A 21825-nucleotide genomic window follows, 5' to 3' on the forward strand; every position below is an offset into this window, starting at 1 on the left:
GCGGGAAGCCTGCTTCTCCCTCTCCCACTCCCCCTGCTTGTGTTACCTCTCCCTCTGTCTCTGTCAATTCTATTAAAAAAAAAAAAAGTTGAAAATAGAGCTACCTATGACCCAGCAATTGCACTACTGGGTTATTTACCCCAAAGATACAGATGTAGGGATCCGAAGGGGTACATGCATCCCGATGTTTATAGCAGCAATGTCCACAATAGCCAAATTATGGAAAGAGCCAAGATGTCCATTGACAGATGAATGGATAAAGAAGATGTGGTGTGTATATATATACAATGGAATATTATGCAGCCATCAAAAAGAATGAAATCTTGCCATTTGCAACGACGTGGATGGAACTGGAGGGTATTATGCTGAGCGAAATAAGTCAATCACAGAAAGACATGTATCATATGATCTCATTGATATGAGGAATTCTTTTTTTTTTTTAAAGATTTTATTTATTTATTTGAGACAGAGAGAATGAGAGACAGAGAGCATGAGAGGGAGGAGGGTCAGAGGGAGAAGCAAACTCCCTGCTGAGCAGGGAGCCTGATGTGGGACTCGATCCCGGGACTCCAGGATCATGACCTGAGCCAAAGGCAGTCGCTTAACCAACTGAGCCACCCAGGCGCCCCGATATGAGGAATTCTTAATCATTTGATTTACGTCTAAGGAACAGAATAGAGCAGAAGGAATAGAATAGAGCAGATGGCATGTCACTTCTGAGATGAGATTATGAAAAGACCATGGCTTCTGTTATATGTGTTTTCTCTCACTCTTGGGAAACCACTATCATGAGGTGAGGTGCCCTATGAAGAGACCTCAAGAGTGAATTTGGAAACAGGTCTTCTGAAGCCTTCTAACAACCACTTAGTTGAGCAGATCGAACCCCAGTCAAACCTTGCACTGACCACCCCGGATAACACTTTATTGCAGTCACATGAGAGACCCCAGCCAGACCACTTGGTTAGATCACACCCAGAATCCTGACCCATGGAAACTATGAGATAATAAATGATTGTTATTTCTAGCTGTTAAGTTTTAGGGGTAACCTGTTACATAGCAATAGATAACTAATAATACACTAACATACCATCTCAAGATGAAAATAATTACCCAAAAAAAGAGACTCAATTCTTTCAGCAATAGAATATCACTGAATTATAGATTCTCAAGATAGAGAGAAGACTCAAATAGGCCAATATGGGGCATCACAGGTCATAAGAAAGCCAACTCTACTTTGGGCAGCTTTGGACAGATATAAAATTCTTACTTTTGAAGATATAAAGTTTTTCCAATATCAACATATCTAAAATTTGTCTGCGCAATCTGTGATTTATACCATCTTTGGGCAGACTTGACTTAGTCCTCTCAGCCTTTTGTGAATTGGATTATTTTACTGATTAAAAAAAAAAAGAACCAGAGGTTTGTTTAACAAAGAAGGTCAAATACTCTGCCTAAAGATCTGGAACTTGTAAACTGAACAATATTCTAATCCAGTGGTGTTCCACCTTCAAGTCCAATATGACTTTTACTCCCTCACAGCTACCCACAATTACACAGTAACAAAGTCACACTTGGCAATATAGAGAGAGCTCAGACCTGAGGAACAAGTAAGGTGGCCAGACAGCCTTCCAAGTTATTCTGTCCTACCACCAGAGACAAAATAATTCCCTAGGTCATGCTAACAGTTCAATACAATCCCAGACAACGTGTGTGTGTGTGATTGACAATGTGACAATCCGCTACTGAAAATTCGGTTTTCCACAGAAAACACAGCTTAATTCTACCTCTGAAGGAAATACACTCTAACACATGAAAAGGAAGGAAACATAAGTAATCTGGGCTCTAGAAGGCAGAAGTGACTTCTGCCAAGTCTGTATGATTGCTTGCTTTCCTCTTCGCCTCTAGACACTGATCTCACACCGTTGGTGCCCAGCTTTGGCAACTTACACAAGAATGTCAAGATGCACATTAATGACATTCCAATGTTATATATAAAGATCACAGGAATGACATCTCAGATTACAGTTCAGTCACTAGCAGCACCATGGGGAGTGCTGCCCTTCAAGAACTACTGCATTCTGTTAGCCCACATGAACAGCAAATGCTATTGGGTAAAAAGGGATTTGTGACAATTATGACCAACGTGAAAAGGCATAGATATTGTGCTTCAACTTGTGCTGAGAAAAGGAAACCTGGCAAACGACAAATACTTGATATTTTATTTTTTATTTTTTTTAAAGATTTTATTTATTTATTTGACAGAGAGAGAGAGAATAAGTAGGCAGAGAGGCAGGCAGAGAGGCAGGCAGAGGGAGAGGGAGAAGCAGGCTTCCTGCGGAGCAGGGAGCCTAATGCGGGGCTTGATCCCAGGACCTCAGGATCATGACCTGAGCCAAAGGCAGCCACTTAACCAACTGAGCCACCCAGGTGCCCCAATACTTGATATTTTAAAAGCCCTTGTGCACGAGTAACAATATGCTTATATTCAAAAATGGCCCCGTGCCATTAGCAAGAAGGAAATAGCAACAAAAGAACTGGCACTCATTCAAGGAGAAAGTATAAAGCTTCTTGTTACTCTTTAATTGTTTAATTAGGCAAATCAGATGAGCTTTGTTTCAAATGTAGCAACTGAAAATTAAATGGACATAGGAAAGAAATTGAATTTTGGAAGGCAGGATCTTTTTAAAGCTGAAAGAACTCTTTGAAGTAATCTAATGAAATTACTTCATTTTACAGATGAGAAATTGAGACCCAGGAAGACTGACAGACTTAACCAAACGTCATAACGCTATTCAGAGCAGAGCTGAAAGTACTCACTCACTCAGCTCTTCACAGAGTTTACCATCGAGAGGGTGACACTGGTAAGCAAACACTATATGGTAAGAACTAGAGTAGGGATAAACACAGCATGGTCATAGAAAACAGAATGAGCAGAAAGCCCAGTCTTGAAAGGTTAGGGACGACTTTCAGAGAAAGTGATATCTGAGACCTAAAGATGAATAAGCATCATCCAGATAAAGGCTAGTGCGGAGGGATGTAGGAGGAGAGACTGAAGAGAGGAGGAAGAATGTTCCAAGCAGAGTAAGAGTAAAGTCCTAGAAGTAAGAGTACTCATCACTTAGCTAGAACTGATCACAGCAAGAGCAGGATGAACAGTAAGAAATAGGGAGGAGTCAGAATACTGAAGGCCTAGTAAATCACAAGTCATTAAAGAATTTGGACTTTATCATAATGGCCTGTAAGAGAGTTACTGAAGAGACTGAAGTTTAAGAAGAGTATTAATTTTTAAGATATTACAACTTACTATAAAGGATGGAATGGAAAGCTCGAAGGAAATGTTTCAATCATCCAGGCAAGAGATGAAAGTTGCTTCCATTAGGTAAGTGGCAGTAATAATGGAAAAAGGTGGATTAAGTCAAAAGATACTCATTATTTGAGCATTTATTACCAGAAATTATTTGATGTTAAGAGGTTCACATTTAGAAGATTACACAGAGGAGCAAAAAACCTCTTAATAAGAAACAGTTCTCCACTGACCACTTACCAAATGAGTAACCACTCCACCCACCGAGAGAAGCGCTAGAGAAGAGCAAGAAGAGCACTCACATCTATCCCCCCACAAATCACCAAGGGCAGTCATCTTCTCTGACTCCCAGATGCTGTAAATATCAAGAGCATAACACAATTATAATGCAAATACAATGCAAAAACACTTTTAAAAGAAACTGCAAACCTTATCAACAATTTTATGAGTTCAATGATAGTTATGTTGGACGAGACTAGAATCATATGAAATCGAACAAGGATCGGGAAGAGTTAGACTAATTTAGAATTAAAGAAGGAGAGAGTGAAAGGAACATAAAAGCCACTTCTAAGGAGAATGATTTGTGTATCAATCAATTCCGAGAGGTCTTCGGGAAAAATGTTTAAACATCAGAATAAGTTTTGTAAAAATGCCCCGCTTGTGGAAGGTCATATGTTTTTTAAGTAAAAAGTATGACAAAAATCAAGAAAACTTCATTTTTTTTAGCCTAAGAATTAATACACAGAGGTTACAATTACAACCTAATTTTACTAAACAGAAGATAAACTGACTTTTTAAAATGTTCAGTTTTGTTCCTCAGTTCAAGTATTTTCACAAGTTTCTCTTAACATGTGGTAAAAGTGAAGTGCTTCTCCTTCTAATGAAAAGTGACCTTTGGCAAGATGTACAATATATAGCCTAGGCAAGAGAAGATGGACAGTGAGGTCAACCCTGATTCCAATCTTGTTTTTGTGACCACTGTCACATCTGTAAAATGGGGACACTACCATTTGCCTTCAGAGAAGTAAACGAGATCATGTACATGAAGCGCTTTGCATGGTACTTGATTTTCCTGGCCTCCAGCCTATGGAATGGATACTCAATAATTACCTGGGCCATTTTAAGTTTGTGAATTAACTTCATAAAAGATACTTCCTAGTGTTTGTTTAAATGGACTGAGGTAATAACAATGAAACAACACAACAGTGAATATTATGTCTTTTAAATCAGGCACATCCCGGGAATAATCATGAATGATCAAGAAATATTTCTGTGGAAAGTCTGAGGAAGAAATTAATATCAAAATTCCTTCTGGAGGGCGCCTGGGTGGCTCAGTTGGTTAAGCGACTGCCTTCGGCTCAGGTCATGATCCTGGAGTCCCAGGATCAAGGCCCGCATCGGGCTCCCTGCTCAGCGGGGGGTCTGCTTCTCCCTCTGACCCTCTTCCCTCTCGTGCTCTCTGTCTCTCATTCTCTCTCTCAAATAAATAAATAAAATCTTTAAAAAAAAAAAATTCCTTCTGGAAATTAAACAAATGAGATTTCAAGGTTAATTACTGACACGTGAAGACCAGCACAATTATTTCCTTGGTAGTGAAATGTTTTGTAATGCCCCTTAAATTCAAGAGTTATCTACAAGTGGTTTTTAATTATCAAACTTTGCTTATTTATCCTTTTGTTTTAAATTTCTAATTTTTTTTGCATTTTGGCCAAAGGAAGTACTCTACCTGATTTTCTACTGTGGCCAGTTTCACTTAATAAAGCATGCTTAAATGGTGTGCGGAGTTTTAGAAAGTAAAGTTGAATACCAATAACCCTTTGACAGAGTAGAAACTAGGAGAAAACCCAACTTCCTTTACAAACATGTCACGGACTAAGTCAAAGTTGTGTCACCTTAGAAGAACAAATATTGTTAAAATATCTATGCTACCCAAAGCAATCTACACATTTAATGCAATCCCTATCAAAATACTACAGGCATTTTTCACAGAGCTAGAACAAACAATCCAAAAATTTCTATGGAACCACAAAAGACCCCAAACAGCCAAAGCAATTCTGAAAAACAAAAGCTGGAGGTATCACGATTCTGGATTTCAAGTTATATTACAAAGCTGTAGTGATCAAAACAGAATAATACTGGCACAAAAACAAGACATATAGATCAATGGAACAGAACAGAAAACCCAGAAATAAACCCACAATTATATGGTCAATTAATCTTTGACAAAGCAGGAAAGAATATGCAATGGGAAAAAGAAAGTCTCTTCAACAAATGGTGTTGGGAAAATTGCACAGCTACATGCAAAAGAATGAAACTGGACCACTTTCTTACACCATCCACAAAAATAAACTCAAAATGGATTAAAGACCTAAATGTGAGACCTGAAACCACAAAAAATCCTGGAAGAGAGCACAAGCAGAAATGTCTGTGACATCAGCCGTAGCAGCATCTTTCTAGATATGTCTCCTGAGGCAAGGGAAATACAAGCAGAAATAAACTATCAGGACTACATCAAAATAAAAAGCTTCTGCACAGTGAAGGAAACATCAACAAAGCTGAAAGGCAACCTACTGAATGGAAGAAGATGTTTGCAAATGACTTATCTAATAAAGGGTTAGTACCCAAAATATTTAAAGAACTTATACAAAGCCACACCAAAAAAATGAAGTAATCCAATTAAAAAAAGGGCAGACGAACATGAACAGACATTCTCCAAAGACAAACAGATGGCCAACAGACACATGAAAAGATGCTTAACATCACTCATCATCAGGGAAATACAAATCAAAACTACAATGATATATCAGCTCACACCTGTTAGAATGGCTAAAATCAAAACCACAAAAAACAAGTGTTGGTGAGGATATGAAGAAAAAGGAACCTTCTTGCATTTTTGGTGGGAATGAAAACTGGTATACTCTGGAAAACAGTACAGAGGGTCCTCAAAAAGTTAAAAATAGAACTACCCTACAATCCAGTAATCCCACTGCTGGTATTTACCCCGAAATACAAAAACACCAATTTAAAGGGATATATGCACTCATACGTTTATAACAGCATTATTTATAATAGCCAAATTACAAAAGCAGTCCAAGTGTCCATCAACAGATGAATGGATAAAGAAGATGTGGTATATATACACAGTGGAATATTATTCAGTCATAAAAAGGAATGAAATCTTGCCATTTGCAAAGATGTGGATGGAGCTAAAGAGTATAATACTAAGCAAAATTAGTCAGAAAAAGACAAACACCAAATTATCTCATTCATATGTAGAATTTAAGAAACAAAACAAAGAAGCAAAGAAGACAAAAAAAAAAAGGGAGAGAGGGAGACAAATCAAGAAGCCAACTCTTTTTTTTTTTTTTTTTAAGATTTCATTTATTTTTTGACAGAGAGAGATGCAGCGAGAGAGGGAACACAAGCAGGGGGAGTGGGAGAGGGAGAAGCAGGCCCTCCGCCGAGCAGGGAGCCCGATGCGGGACTCGATCCCAGGACCCTGGGTTCATGACCTGAGCCAAAGGCAGACACTTAACAACTGAGCCACCCAGGCGCCCAAGAAGCCAACTCTTAACTATAGAGAACAAACTGATGGTTACCACAGGGGAGGTGGGTGGGAGGATGGGTGAAATAGGTGATGGGGATTAAGGAGTACACTTGTGATGAGCACCAGGTGTTGTATGGAAGTGCTGAATATTGTACACCTGAAATTAATGTAACACTGTATGTTAACTATACTGGAATTAAAATAAAATTTAAAAATAGCCAAAAAAAAAAAGTTGTGTCTTCTACTAAGCAAACCTGTGCTTAACTCATCTTTATATTCTCAACCCCTTAACCACAGTAATAGGCATTCAATAAATTCTTGATCGATGAGAGAATAACTCATCACAAAACTACACAGGGCTCATTAAATCACTTCTTCATTTAAAAAAAATAGAAAAGGAAAAGGAGTATTAAGTAAAATATTTTGTTCCAGGTTGGCAACTCTATACAGAGTTAAACTGTCACTGGATTTTCTATCCTCTAGTTCCTAATCCAATATCCAATCCATCACACCACCTCGATAGACTAAAGGGACCTTGAGGACTGGAAGAGACCTGGAAATAGCCTCTCTCTTCACTAAACTCCTATTGCGTGTCCTTACTATCTCTCTCATGGAATCACTGACTCTTGTTCTAATATTTCGTGTACACATCTTATCTCCCTTACCAGACCCTGAGCAATTAGAGGGCAAGGAGGGTCCCACATTTCTTTACATTCTCCTCATAAGCACTTCATAGCTTTTGTTCTTTCTCATTTCCATTTCTCTCATACATACTGAATCAATTAACAAATGAATGACTGTGTGCTCTATTCTGTATCCTTAAACAACATTAGAAAGCTAAAAGTAAATTAAAGTGATCATGAGTAGTCTTGATGTTAATCAGAAAAACAAGGTCCAAAATGTCAGTCAAACAAAAGGAGTCTGTGAGAAAGACAGAGTAGTCCAGCGGAGTCTATAAGACAGTGGAAATCCTTTCCTTTGACTCAATCTGCTATAGGATTAGCATGAGGTTCTTCTTCTACACCTCAAAATCTCAAAGGCAACTGTGTGGTTTTGTGTGCCTCAAATCCCATTCCTTCCAGGTTCTGATGAATCAGGTGTTTAATCTATTAAATCCATGATTATCATGTGAGAGAGTAATGATTTTAAATTTGAACACTGGTAAAAGAAATGATAGGAGGGATTAACAGTCTACTCTTCTCTTCTTTTCTACCAACCACCAAGAGTATGCCAGAAAGGGTGGGGGTGGGAGCTTACTTTGAGCAGCCAAGTGAGAACTGAGTCACGATATGGAACAAATTTATTCTTGTTTTTGCCAGCACTCTGATCTGCTAGGGCTGAGATAACCAGACCGAGGGTTGTGAGGGACCTGCATGGTGCAACAAACCGGAATAATCATAAAAAACTGAGAATATCAAATGTCACATTTTAGCACAAAAACTGAACATCAAGATGCATTGTACCTGCATGAGAATAGCACTGTTGTCAGCATTTTGCTGCTCAGTTTAAAAACACATAAACTCTAAAAGCTGATATCCTTCTAACACTACTGCAAGCAATAAAACTGCTTAGCTCAATTACTTTTTTTTCATTTTTGTAAACAGCAAACCTCTAGGTTAAGAAAAGACACAAACACCACATATCTTTAAGAAAGGAAGCCACAAACACAATATAATTAATTACAACTTAGTATAAGGCAAAAACATTTGCATATATGTATGTGTGTATATGAGGTATCTATATATATCATATGTATCTACACACATATCATATGTAATATCATTTATCTATATGTATATCACCATTCAATAATACAATAATAGCATAGCATCTGGATGATGATCTTCTATGATCTCTAGTTGGTTACTCTCATAATGCATCCTTCTGGATTCCTGCCCACAAGGAGCTAATAATTTAGCTTGAGGTAGAACATATAACTATATGAAGGAATTTGTACACAAAAGTATTACTTTATAAAACCCTAGCTTCTTGGTATAAATGAGCACCACCACAACAGTCATACAAGGGAAAGCCCTATGTGGCTAGTACACAAGCTGATGTTGGTTCAGACAGTGACACCCATGTTGAGATCAACGGCTGGACTCTAAAAGACCACTACCTTGGTCCTTTTCCATAGCTTAGACCCGGCTACTGTGCCCCTACAGGGAGATGTTGGCAAGGTCCACAGACAGGTTTGGGTTGTCACAACTGGGGGTGGGGAAAGAGAGGTGGCAGGTACTACCACCATCTAGTGGATAAGGCCAGGGATCCCACTAAACATCCTACAATACACAAGAACAGTCGCTGGAACAATTACCGAGCCCCAGATCTCAATACAGCTGCTCTTGAGAAACCTCTGACGACTGTGCTCCTCAGCCCCATCAGACATCTCAACAAAACATAAAATAGGCTCAGGCCTATATATATATAAAAAAAATTCTCCATTATTTATTCATTATAGCTTCAATCATTCCAGCATCTTATTCTTTTAATAACCACAGAAGTTCCCCCATTTGGCTCTTAAATCAGTAAAATAATAAAAGCTTCTGGAAAACTTACTTGTTGATGTTGCTCCCCTCCTTCAACCTGTCCCCTGCAGCTCCGGTTTTCGTTGCTCGCTCACTGCCAGCTAAATCAACCAAGCTCAGTTTGCCCACTTTCTCTCCAGATGTCTAGAAAGTAAATCAACAAATACTAATAAACAGTTAAAGAATACAGGAAGTCCTACATCTCTACCAAATGAGTTTATTATCTAAATCCTTTATTAAAACATTATTTACTGTTATTTCAAAATTAGTTTGCACTGCTATAAAACAGTGTAAGAAGGGGCGCCTGAGTAGCTCAGTTGGCTAGGCATCTGACTCTTGGTTTCGGCTCAGGTCATGATCTCAGGGTCCTGGGATCGAGCCCTGAGTTGGGCTCTGCACTCAGCAGGGAGTCTGCTTGATTCTCTCTCTCTCTCTGCCCCTCCCCCTGCTCACACACACACAAGCATGCACTCTCTCGATCTCTCTAAAATAAATAATCTTTTTAAAAAAAAAAAACAGTATAAGAAAACTGTATAGTCTAGTAGTAGATAGATACAAAATTATACCCAACTCTACTAACCCAGACAAGAGTGAAAGTTATCTCAGAAAATAGTGCCCCCCAAAATGGGACATTTTGAAGGGAACCCAATACAATTTTTTTTTTAAGATTTTATTTATTTAATTGATAGAGAGAGGAGGAGCACAGAGGGAGAAGAAGACTCCCTGCTGAGCAGATAGCCCGATGTGGGGCTCGATCCCAGGACCCTGAGATCATGACCTGAGCCAAAGGCAGATGCTTAACCGACTGAGCCACCCAGGCACCCCCAACAAAATTTTCATAGAGAAGTATATGAAAGCACTTATAAAATACAAATTTTAATATGATATAAAACTGCTTAAAATCTAAAAATATTTACCAATAACCCTGAGAGAAAAATATTTGCAACTCTCATTGGTCTTAAAAAAATTAATATTTTACATAATAGGATCTCTCAAAAACTCAATACTTTCTTATATTTTTCATATTATTTATATATAGTAATTCCCTTATTTCATAGTTTCAGGTATTAAATTTACATATTTCTCTAGTTATTATATACATATACATAAATATGTACTGACATTTTCCTTTATCAAAAATATTCCATAACATAATCACACACATAACAAATATTTTATACTTCAGCAGCAATACAAGAAATGTGGAAAAGCAATGCCCAAATCTATAGACTGGTTCATTTCTTAAAACTTTTCTTTAATATAGGGCGCCTGGGTGGCTCAGTTGGTTAAGCGACTGCCTTCGGCTCAGGTCATGATCCTGGAGTCCCAGGATCGAGTCCCGCATCGGGCTCCCTGCTCGGCAGGGAGTCTGCTTCTCCCTCTGACCCTCCTCCCTCTCATGCTCTCGGTCTCTCATTCTCTCTCTCTCAAATAAATAAATAAAATCTTTAAAAAAAAAAACAAAACAAAAACTTTTCTTTAATATATACATTTATATTTATTTCCAAAAATAAACATGTTGCTAACAAAAGGATATTCAGCTTCCCAAATCAAAAGTACTTTTGGTTAAAAAAAAAAAAAGTCATCAGTACGTTTTTTGTTTTATGCTGAAAAGGAAATAGAAAACAAAGAACTTTTTGTTGTTACACTAATCTTGCTGTGATGGTAAAAAAAAGAAAAATATGCTTTCAGCAAAAGAAAATCTTGCCAAAATATAGCATTTTGCCAGCATGATTATTTTAGCTTCTGGTATTTGAAAGTGATTTGCTGGGGGTAGGCATCATCATAAAATATGCAAATATTCACATAAAAAGTAAGAGGAAAAAGGAAAAGTTTTCAGTGCAGTAGAAGCATATACATTTCTGGCTCTGTTTACTCTTCATAAACTTCAAAACCAAATACTCAAAAAATCATTCTACAAATCTACTGATTTTATAGTACAATTTCCCCAGTATAGTTTATTCCTTCTAATACTTAGCTGTTTAGCAGAAGGTAACATTTCAAAACAATCTCTACTAAATCAGCTAGAGTTAACATTAGCTTATACAGCTAGCCATCCAACTTTAAAGCTCAAAAATTGCTATGGCAGAGACCGTGAACCATCAGCATGTTTAACTTCTGTCCCACCTTCCTTTAGTTGGACAGGGAGGAACTGAAAACTGCATTTCTCACATTCAATTGCAGCCAGGGTTCAGGATGTGACTTAGGTTCTGCCAAGCAGATATACTTGCTTCAGATTTGGAAAGCAGAAGCAAAGCAGAAGTCATCCCCCTGGCCTGTTTTGGCTTTTTTCTTTTGGCAAGAGGATCATGGAAATAGGAGGTTTTCTACAAGTGTCTCAGTTTACATTCTCCAGCTTCCCCTCACCATGAGGCAGCTTTACTAACTCCTGTGTATCAGGCAGGCCTGAGCTCACAGCTCAGAGGTAGTACCACCCTTGGTGGATGATATCTACATTGTTATTCCTAGAGATTCAGTCTAGAATCCATTCTTTCTCAAGTGTTCTAAAACTCTGTAATCACCCAATCCCTCCATTAAATCCCTTTCTGTTTACCTACAGTGGCTTCTATGTCATGCTGAGTCCTAACTAATATATCCATGGCTGGCTAGGACTTTAAGTCATCTAACACATCATGAAGGGAATAGAATATGATAAATCATGATCCACTTTAGAAATATTAAAAAAAAAAAAAAAAAAAGGTCAAGCATGTGAATACCTACCCCAGACTTCACATCATATAAAGTATGTGTAAGGGTGATTTTGAAGACTGCATGAGATCGACTACTCTCCTCATTCATGTTGGTGGCAGCAACTGTGCGAGACTTGTTACCTTCAGACATCAAAGACTCAATATCCTAAGTAGAAACAAGTCACAGACACACATTTCATTACCTGTCAAATAAACATCAAAACTCTGCTATCCTATGAAATGCATTACAAGTTTCACTACTCAGTCAACCACATTTGGAGTTTACACATTTATACTTTGCTTCTCAACGAACATTAAGCCCCACAGAATATAACAGCCAATACTGTCTCTGAAAACTCAAACAAAACACATTTATTTTCTGTAGGTGCCAAATAAAATAGCAGCTTTGACTAAGAATTAGAAAAATTTAGAAGCCACATGTGGAGACCCATAAGATGGACAAATGATTTGTGCCAAACTTCATCTAATCGACAAATTTAGTTTCTTTAATGACAGAAGCAATAGAAGACAACTGTTAAATCAGATTATTTGAATAAGCAACAAACAAAAATAACTGTAACCCCTTCATGCAGGCATTACACTGTCACCACATTATTGTATTTTATACCAGACCTGTTTTTGAAAACAGAGTATCAAGAAACTAAATTTCTGCAGATTTACTCCTTCATTGCCATTACTGTTAAAAAGGAGATAGCATGGGGCGCCTGGGTGGCTCAGTCGTTAAGTGTCTGCCTTCGGCTCGGGTCATGATCTCAGGGTCCTGGGATCGAGCCCCATATTGGGCTCCCTGCTCGGCGCGAAGCCTGCTTCTCCCTCTCCCACTACCCCTGCTTGTGTTCCCTCTCTCGCTGTGTCTCTCTCTGTCAAATAAATAAAATATTAAAAAAAAAAAAAAAAGGAGATAGCATGATGCACTTGAAAGATTATGGGATGGGATCTTCATTTGTTCAAACGTCATAAGCTCTAAAAATAGTTACTAACCAAACTGAATTTTAGTTTCATAAGTAACAATGCAGAGCTATAATATAATCTACCTTACAAGGATTTTTAACAAGGAACAAGAAAGATGGTATGTATGAAAGGGTGGACCAGCTGTCTCCTCTTACCCTGTCTCATTTTCTTTCTAGTAAAGGAACCCATAGCTGAGCACCTTGCAGTGGAACTGAGACTACATTTCCCAGATGCCCTTGCAGCTCAGTCTGGCCGTAGGATTAAGTTTTAGCGAATGAGACACAAAGTCATCTGGGAATTCTCCTTAAAGGGAGTAGGCATGCTCTCACATCTTGGTTCTAAGAGCTTAAGATCTTGAACTATGAGAATAAGGGCATTACCACAGAGCTGGCTCTATGTGGAGAGTTGGAAGGAATCTAGGTCCCCAAAAGCATCTTTGGAGCCACTGTATCAGCCCTCTGACCATTCATTCTTTCATTCATTCATTTGTTCACGTAAATAATATATGAAAGCCACCTATTACATGACAGGTACATTTTGAATTCTGAGAATAAATAAGGAACAAAATAGAAGACAATTCATGTCCCAAAGAACTTAAATCCTATTATATTTTCCTGTTATTTGTAACCAACACAATCCTAACTGACACATATATATGAAAAACTTTGAAAATCATAATTTTCTATTTGGCTGTATCAATGAAAAAGAATAATGTTTATGAAAAAATTCAATATGATCAATAAAAAGCCTCGAAGTAGAAACATTAACTACAAAGAGAAGTTTAAGTAGGCACCAAAATGGAAAAACCAACACAAAAAGTAAAATTCACAATTTTTTAGAACCATTCCAAATCCATTTTAGATCTATTAAATCTGACAATCCTGAGACTTAATGTAAAAGCTTCACCTTATTTAGCCCACACTTATTTATTGGCCCCCAATCTGTTGTCTCATGCATAAACTCTGTATTGAGCCTTTTAATTTCTTAAACAAGCAGAATATCTCTTTACACTTCCAATCTCCTCTGAGCCTTCAAAAACATGATTTCTCTCCAATGTTGTATAAACAAGTTCTCAAATGATCATTATTAAAATAACAATACCTACTAACATTTATATCAAACCCTAGCATTCTCAAAGACTTTTCACATTATTTCATTCAATCTCCTCCAGGAAGTCTTCCTAGACACCACCCATCCCAGATACCTACATGTCCCTTTAAGTTAGGTACCCTCTCCTCCAAACTACCATGAATCCTAAACATGCATTTCTCACTGCTCTTAAAATCATGTTGTTTTAGAACATCTTTATAATAACATCTATAAGCATCTTGAGGAAATGGACCATCTCATTCACTTTTTATATCCTCAGCACCCAGCACAATGTCTGGCACATGACAGGTGTTCAGTACATGTTTACCAAATGAAGTATCTAATGTTTACTAAATAAGTATCATTGACCAAATGACAGAAATGATTAATAAACAAAAAAACAAATGGACCTACCTCATAAGATAGTCAAGAAAATAAAACTAATTTCCATTTTAAAAATGGGGACAAAGAGGCTTAGTGAGGTAGGTGATCCAGAGTCATACAAGAGTCACACAAGAGGATTAAGTGTCACCAGATCAACATTCTCTGACTCTTAACTCAATGTACATTACATCACAGCATCTCACTCCACCCCCATTTCCCCAACACGCTAAGCCTGATGGATCCACACAAAGCAGAACTGTAAGTTTGAAAATGAAGAGAATCAAAGGCAAGTGAGTGATCCTCTCAAATTTAGAAACAGACTTTGAATTCCAACTACCCAATTCATATGTTTAATTTCATTAAATCAATGAAACCATAGGCAACTTCATTACCTTATGCACTACTAGGGAAGAAAAATGCTGCTATATATAATTTTAAGATGCAATTGTAAGAAATATCACAACCTTAGAGCTCATTAAAATATGAAAAAAAGGTATGCTTTGCAAATGTGTATACCTTCTCTCAAAATTAAACTGTCCTAATAGCCATATATAGCTCTTTAAGAAAAATCCTTGTAAAAAGTAGCTTATTAAGTAATGCTACTGTTAATTTTTTTAATTTCAAGAAAAATAATCATCAGAAATTAAATAAGAAATAATCTGCTACAGTGAATTTCAGCAGTTTACAGAAAGGAGATTATTACCTTGTAGCTTGTGACAGCCAGTTTGGAAAGTCCATCAACATAGGGTCCCAAAACATTGTGCTCTCTGACTTTTAACGTTTGACGACTTCTGCTCATTAAAAAGAAAGAAAGAATTTTAAAACAATAACCTGTTTGTGCTCCATAAAAATATATACTGAATTCAACAAAGATCCCAAGTAAAAAGAACCAACTAACTTGATCTAAGAAGAATATAAACCAAAATTTAAAATCTTGACTGGTAAGAAAAACTTCATAATGTGGTAAAATATCACATCACTCAAAAGGGTACACTGTGGGATGTCTATTTACTACCACAAAGAATGCAGAGTCAAATAAATACAAACAATCTACTTGTCATTTCACAGAATGTGGTACAAAGAACAGAAACTCAATAAATGTTAACTGTGCAAGAAAGAAAACTCAAGACCAATCTCAATCATGAATAAAGACAAACAACAGACTGATTTTAATAATGACTTAAAAGTATAACATTAGGCTGATCCCAGGGCTACTGGGTTGTTTTAACTTGGGAAAAAGATTCACACCCTTTACCACACTAGACTAATAGATTGACTAAATGGGGGGAAAAAAAAACCACATTACCATTTCAATAAATGTAGTGAAATGGATTCAATAAAATTACTTATTCATGATTAAAAAACAAATAAATACCACTTACAAACAAGGAACTAATAAACTCAGTAAGTGGCATTTGCCAAAAACCTAAAGCATACTTAATTATACCAACCAAAAAACATTAAGAATATTCCTTGATGATTGTATGGTAAATGAATTCTATCTCAAAAAAGCTCTGTAAAAAATATAAACATTACAGGGACGCCTGGGTGGCTCAGTCGTTAGGCGTCTGCCTTCGGCTCAGGTCATGATCCCAGGGTCCTGGGATCGAGTCCCACATTGGGCTCCTTGCTCAGTGAGGAGCCTGCTTCTCCCTCTCCCTCTGCTGCTCCCCCTGCTTGTGCTCTCTCTCTCTCTCTGACAAATAAATAAATAAAAATCTTTAAAATATATATATATATAAACATTACAATAAAAAAATATTTGTTGATAGTGAGATTGCAAGTGATTCTTACTTATGAACTTATTTTCTAATGATTTGAAATCCTCTACTACCCTAGGATCAGCCACCAAAAACTTCACTTACTACTATAAAACTGTACATGAAATAAATATAGAACAAATATTTGACTTAAGTCTGATCTCAGGACATACTATATCATAACTTTTTCCTTTCATTTTTCCTCTTCTCTTAAAAAGATACTGAATTCATAAAATCAGTACTTGATTTAAAAAAACTAAGTTCTCTTGGGGTGCCTGGATGGCTCAGTCGGTTAAGCATCCGACTCTTGATTTCGGCTCAGGTCATGATCTCAAAGGTTGTGAGATTGAGCTCCATGTTGGGTTCCATGCTCAACTGAAATAAATAAATAAATAAGTCTTACAAAAAAAACCAACTAAGTTTTCTCAAATAGTCTTTCACTAAAAAGGGATCGCCCTTAGAGTTTTTAATCCATTCACTTCGACTCTTCAGAAGCAATGGAAAAATCCTCAAGAAACTTTCATGGAGGAGACAGCAGTAGCAACTAGCACTTTACTGAGCACTTACTAAGTAAATGTTTAAAGACCTCAGGTATATCATCCCAGCCAATCTCCACAACAGCCCTCTGTGATATTATGTAATGTTATCATCCCCTCGGTACAAATGAGGCCAGGAAAACATAAGGAACTTGCTCTGTAGGTAATTAGAGGACCTGGATGCAGATCTATGTGAACCCCAAGCCCATGCTGTTAATTACTAACGATACACAAGACAAACATAATAAGAAATTACAAAAGACTGAGCAAATTGTAGATAAAGTTCAAGCGATTCCACACAAGCACTGTGGTATACAAAACACAGGAATGAATTCAGCTAAGCATTTCTGGCAAGAGTAGGTCTGGGATCGTTAAGAAAGTGATGCTCTTCACAGAGGTGAAGGTGCAAGGATGAGTATTCAGGGCAGAGTCGGGAAAAGTACAAGGACACAGTATTCAGCAAGATGTGGGTACCTAGGCTATAACCTTCCTACCTCTGTCCTCCTTTTGTTTCCTGTTTTGACTTTCACGTTTGGTGCCCCCCAGCCACACTGGACAGTGGGGTCACTCTCTAAGCAAGTGATTTCTCACAGCTCCATGCTCTAGCACAGGCTGTCCGCTATGCCTGAATGGTTCTCACCTAACTTAGTGGACAAACTCCTTCTCAGCACAAAAATCATCAAGCACCTTCCATGGAATCTTCTCTTCTCTTCATTCCCTCTTTGCTCTCACCTATTTTGAATACGCCTCTTTCACAATTTAAAAGCATTATTACATTGTATTATAATTATTTGTTTCCAAAACTCATTCCGTCCACGCTGTGAGATCTTCCTTTCCAACTTGCATAGGGCCCAGCACATAATAATGATCATTGAACAGATGTTAAGTTTTACAGAGAAACACTTAAGTGCCAACTGAATGTCACTGGGAAAAGGCCATCATCTTTGTCAAAGAAGAGAGATGCCAATGAGGGGTTGACACATTTTCTTGATTGAGCATCACTACAATGCACTGCTTCTAAGACCACCTTTCTTTGGTCATTTTCTCACCCAAACATAACTAAATGTCCCCTGGTAACTCCACACTCTCTGTAAAACCTCAGCTCACTTGACTCTCTGACCTTATGAACACTGTTCTCACATCTATAAGCCACAAGCTGTGGTTATTATCAGTTTCTTTCTCATCGTGGTTGCACTTCCTTAAAATCTGACTCAGAAAACTCTGTGCAATGGACAGATTTCCTCAGATATGTCTATGACTGCAGAGTGAGAACAGCATTTTCTTAGCTTTCTAATACTTTCGAACCACTTCTCTTTCAAAGTCTATGCTGTAAAAGGGGACACTCTTTTTCTCTGGGAATTTTTTAAATGAACTATCCTAAAGTCCAGGTTTTAAATCTCTGATTATGCGTCTCCCTTACTTCATAGCCTACAAAGAAAAAAATAGCTAAATTCCACCTGAAATTTCTTGGTCTTTTTTTAAAAAAAAGAAAGAAAGAAAAAACCCTACTTGATTAAGGATACCAGCCTGATATTAAGTAACTTAATTTTCATTGCATATTTTTTGTTTGTGGTTTTGTGTATATCTGAGAAAAACAGTATCAGGCAAATACATGCATTTGGCAATACTTCCCTGCCCCAACTCAGTCCTAAATGCAAAAGCCAGAACTGAATGCAGGAAGCTGCTCAAAGTGACTAAAAACAAAATCACAAGGACAATGACTAGATAAACAGATAAAAGCACAAAGACAATCACTAGATAAATAACTCTCTACCAGAGTTCAATATAAAAAATTTCACTTGAGTCAATTTCTAAGTCTGTTTTAGTCCACAATGCTATAACATTAGAGTTTCCAAAGTCCTTTACCCTTTGGGATCAAGAAGGTCTCTAACTTTTTCATTATAAATTTCCATATAGGACACTTCTACTTTAAAACTCTGCTCTTCATTTTCCTCTTTCTGAGTTCGTTCAAAGAGTCCACTACAAAGTCTTGGAATTAATCCAGGTTGGTCAGCTGTGCCCATCATGGTGTAAGATTTTCCAGATCCTAAAAAGTAGAAATCATAGTTATCACTGTCTCTGAGAAGTTTAAATACATAACCCTCTTTCCATTGCTCATAAATAAATTACTAGCACTTAGCAAAATGCCCAAACGAAAATAAGAAATATACCCAAATAAAATGCCAAGACTAATAAATACAGAAGCTTTCCTATTACACATGTAAAATCTGAAGTAAACATCTTTTAGGAAGAAAATAAAAACATTCTTTAACCATCTTCATACTTTAAAAAAGTACCTAAAAGAACCAGAAAACAGTAAGGTCTGAGTTGCTTTCTAAAATTAACTGGGAAGATCCATATGATGAATACTATGTGACTGCTCCCAACCACTAATCATAGCACAAAAAATACACATTATCCCTATAGGCCCCAGAGCAAATTCACTTACTACCCTCTGGCAACAGTGTAGAAACCAAAGAGTAATCTTCTTTTTCTACTATAAAATTATTTTCTCCATTGTACCAAAAAATACATATTCATTAAAGAAAATACAGAGAACACAGGAAAATAGAAAGGAAAACATTAAATTGTGCATAGTCCTACCTTAAGTACAACTCTTTATCCTTCTTTAGTAGCAATGCTTTTATAAATGTATTTTTTTTAAATTGCTGCTTTTATCACTTGACACTTTATCAATATCATAATAACTAAAACAAAAACACCACTTCTTAAGGACCAGGCCTTTTCTATAAGTTTTCCATGTTAACTCATTGTGACAACCCTATAGGGAAGGCCTGTACTCACCAACACTTTACAGATAAGGAAACTGAACTGTTGCCTAGGATCTAGGCTGGAGATGGGCTACCCTGGCTCTTTTAACCAAATCCATGCTCTTTTAACCAAATCACATACTGCCTCTTAAAAAATATTGGAAGCATTCTTCCATAAAGAATAGTTTTCAACTGGACAAGCTATACATACACCCTTATAAAAGTGACTCCTTCACTTTAAATAGATTTTCTTTCCTGGTAACTGCAGAAGTACAGAAGTCAAAATGCTCCTTATCAACTGCAACTGATAAGATCCTAACAATATGTTTTCTCTTTGTTACTTTCTCTGTTATGATCTTTAAAGCTTAAATACATATATTTAATATTATATATATTTAATAAATAATATATATATTATTTAACATTACCAGTCTGTCCATAGGCAAAGATACATGCATTGTAACCATCAAAAGCATTCTGAAGGATATTCTCCCCAAGGCACTTGAAAACATCATCTTGACCTGAAAGAGAGAGAGAGAAAAAGAAGAAGAAAGGGTATTTTACTGATAGGTATTAAGGAGGGCATGTGTGGGGCGCCTGGGTGGCTCAGTTGGTTAAGCAACTGCCTTCGGCTCAGGTCATGATCCTGGAGTCCCGGGATCGAGTCCCACATCGGGCTCCCTGCTTGGCAGGGAGTCTGCTTCTCCCTCTGACCCTCTGCCCTCTCATGCTCTCTGCCTCTCATTCTCTCTCTCGCAAATAAATAAAATCTTAAAAAAAAAAAAAATTAAAAAAAAAAGGAGGGCACGTGTGGTGATGAGCACTGGGTGTTATATGCAACTAATGAATCACTGAACACTACATCAAAAACTAATGATGTACTATATGCTGGCTAATTGAACATAATAAAAAAATTAATTTTAAAAGAAAGAAAATTTTAAGCCAAAACTACATATGAACAATTTTTTTGAAAACTAAAAACAACCCCCTTAAAAATGCACTTTTTCAAACTGTCTATCTCCAAACAAGATTTTTAGACCTGATAAATGCTTCCAAAAGCTTATGGCCTTCGAGTATTTCTAGTTAGCGCATGATAGGAAATGAGTAAAAAGTTCCTGATTATATGAACTTGAATTAATAAACACTAAACAAAAATCCTCTGCAATGCAAAAAGCTAATGAACTGCTAATTTTATAAACAATGATTATAAATATCTAAAATTTGTACTAGGGACCTCCGTGGACCTGAATTCAACTATATATCACCAGCTAATGCTTTATTCAGTGGGTACTAGAATTCAAAACAATCATACATATCAATCTCCTCTCCTTTTCCTCAATGATAATTTTTATTAATAGGGCCTACAATACATATACCACCTAGAGGAGGGAAGAATATCTTGAAAATGTCTTCTAGCTTTCAGTCATGAACAAAAATAATAGGTTCAAATTCTCCTCCACAGGCTAAATTAAATATGTTAATAAAACAAAGTCATTCAACCTCTCTTTGAGTCTTGAATATACTATGAAAGAACTGGATGTTGTTATGTTTGTTATACTTTGAATGCTATGAATAACATTCCATTACGCCCCACTTCCTAGTTAATTTCCCAGATTAGTATATCATCATCTTACTTCCGATACAGAAGCAATCCGTAAGCAATCCACTGAGCCAGCTAGAGCAAATTAACCTTAGCTTTTTGAACCTGCTATAGTACTACTCTGTCTCATGACAAAAGCCAACACAATTATGACCCTCAATATTTAAAAGATACTGCTTAGAAACAGGTGTCATAAGCAGTTAGGAATAAAGCAAATTAAAAGGCTGGCCCTGTAGTCCTAAATTTGTGGTGTAAAGGAGCTTGAGACAGTCTTGTTGAGGAGGGTAAGGGAATAACAGAATTCCAAGCCGGCAGGAGCAGAGCCTAGACTAAACTACAGGTTTCCTCTTCCCCTTGCTCAACTTTCCTATACCAAGTTGCCTCTCTAGACCACATCACAGACATCTAAGGGAGTCTAAGTGGCTACTGTGTGCTCCACATCCCATGTAAGGTCTGGGAATGTGTTTGATAACCTCAACTGTGTACAGCACACTGTCAATCTCCTATTTCCCCATCAATGTAAAAACAGCAGAGACAGGAGGAAATTCTTAATACAGTTCTTAAAGTTACACAAAATAATGCTATAATACTTTATGGGAAAAAATTAAAACACCTTTTCTATAGTAGTTAATAGGATGCTGTAC

At 37.1% G+C, this 21825-nt stretch overlaps 1 protein-coding gene across 3 annotated transcripts in view; it reads right to left on the bottom strand.

The window, feature by feature from the left end:
* KIF13B (kinesin family member 13B) overlaps positions 1 to 21825 on the bottom strand; it is a 201145-nt gene that overhangs the window by 110486 nt on the left and 68834 nt on the right. For all 3 annotated transcript variants that reach the window (XM_081810654.1, XM_081810659.1, XM_081810662.1), the window contains exons 5-10: positions 20010 to 20102; positions 18677 to 18857; positions 15218 to 15305; positions 12101 to 12235; positions 9411 to 9523; positions 8109 to 8220 (exon numbers count right to left, since the gene is read on the bottom strand). In XM_081810654.1, coding sequence (XP_081666780.1) covers positions 8109 to 8220; positions 9411 to 9523; positions 12101 to 12235; positions 15218 to 15305; positions 18677 to 18857; positions 20010 to 20102 — 722 coding nt within the window. The remainder of the gene's footprint in view (positions 1 to 8108; positions 8221 to 9410; positions 9524 to 12100; positions 12236 to 15217; positions 15306 to 18676; positions 18858 to 20009; positions 20103 to 21825) is intronic.

This window comes from Leptonychotes weddellii, chromosome 2 (genome assembly GCF_054177405.1).
Source record: "Leptonychotes weddellii isolate Sample4059 chromosome 2, ASM5417740v2, whole genome shotgun sequence".
Lineage (NCBI taxonomy): Eukaryota > Metazoa > Chordata > Mammalia > Carnivora > Phocidae > Leptonychotes > Leptonychotes weddellii.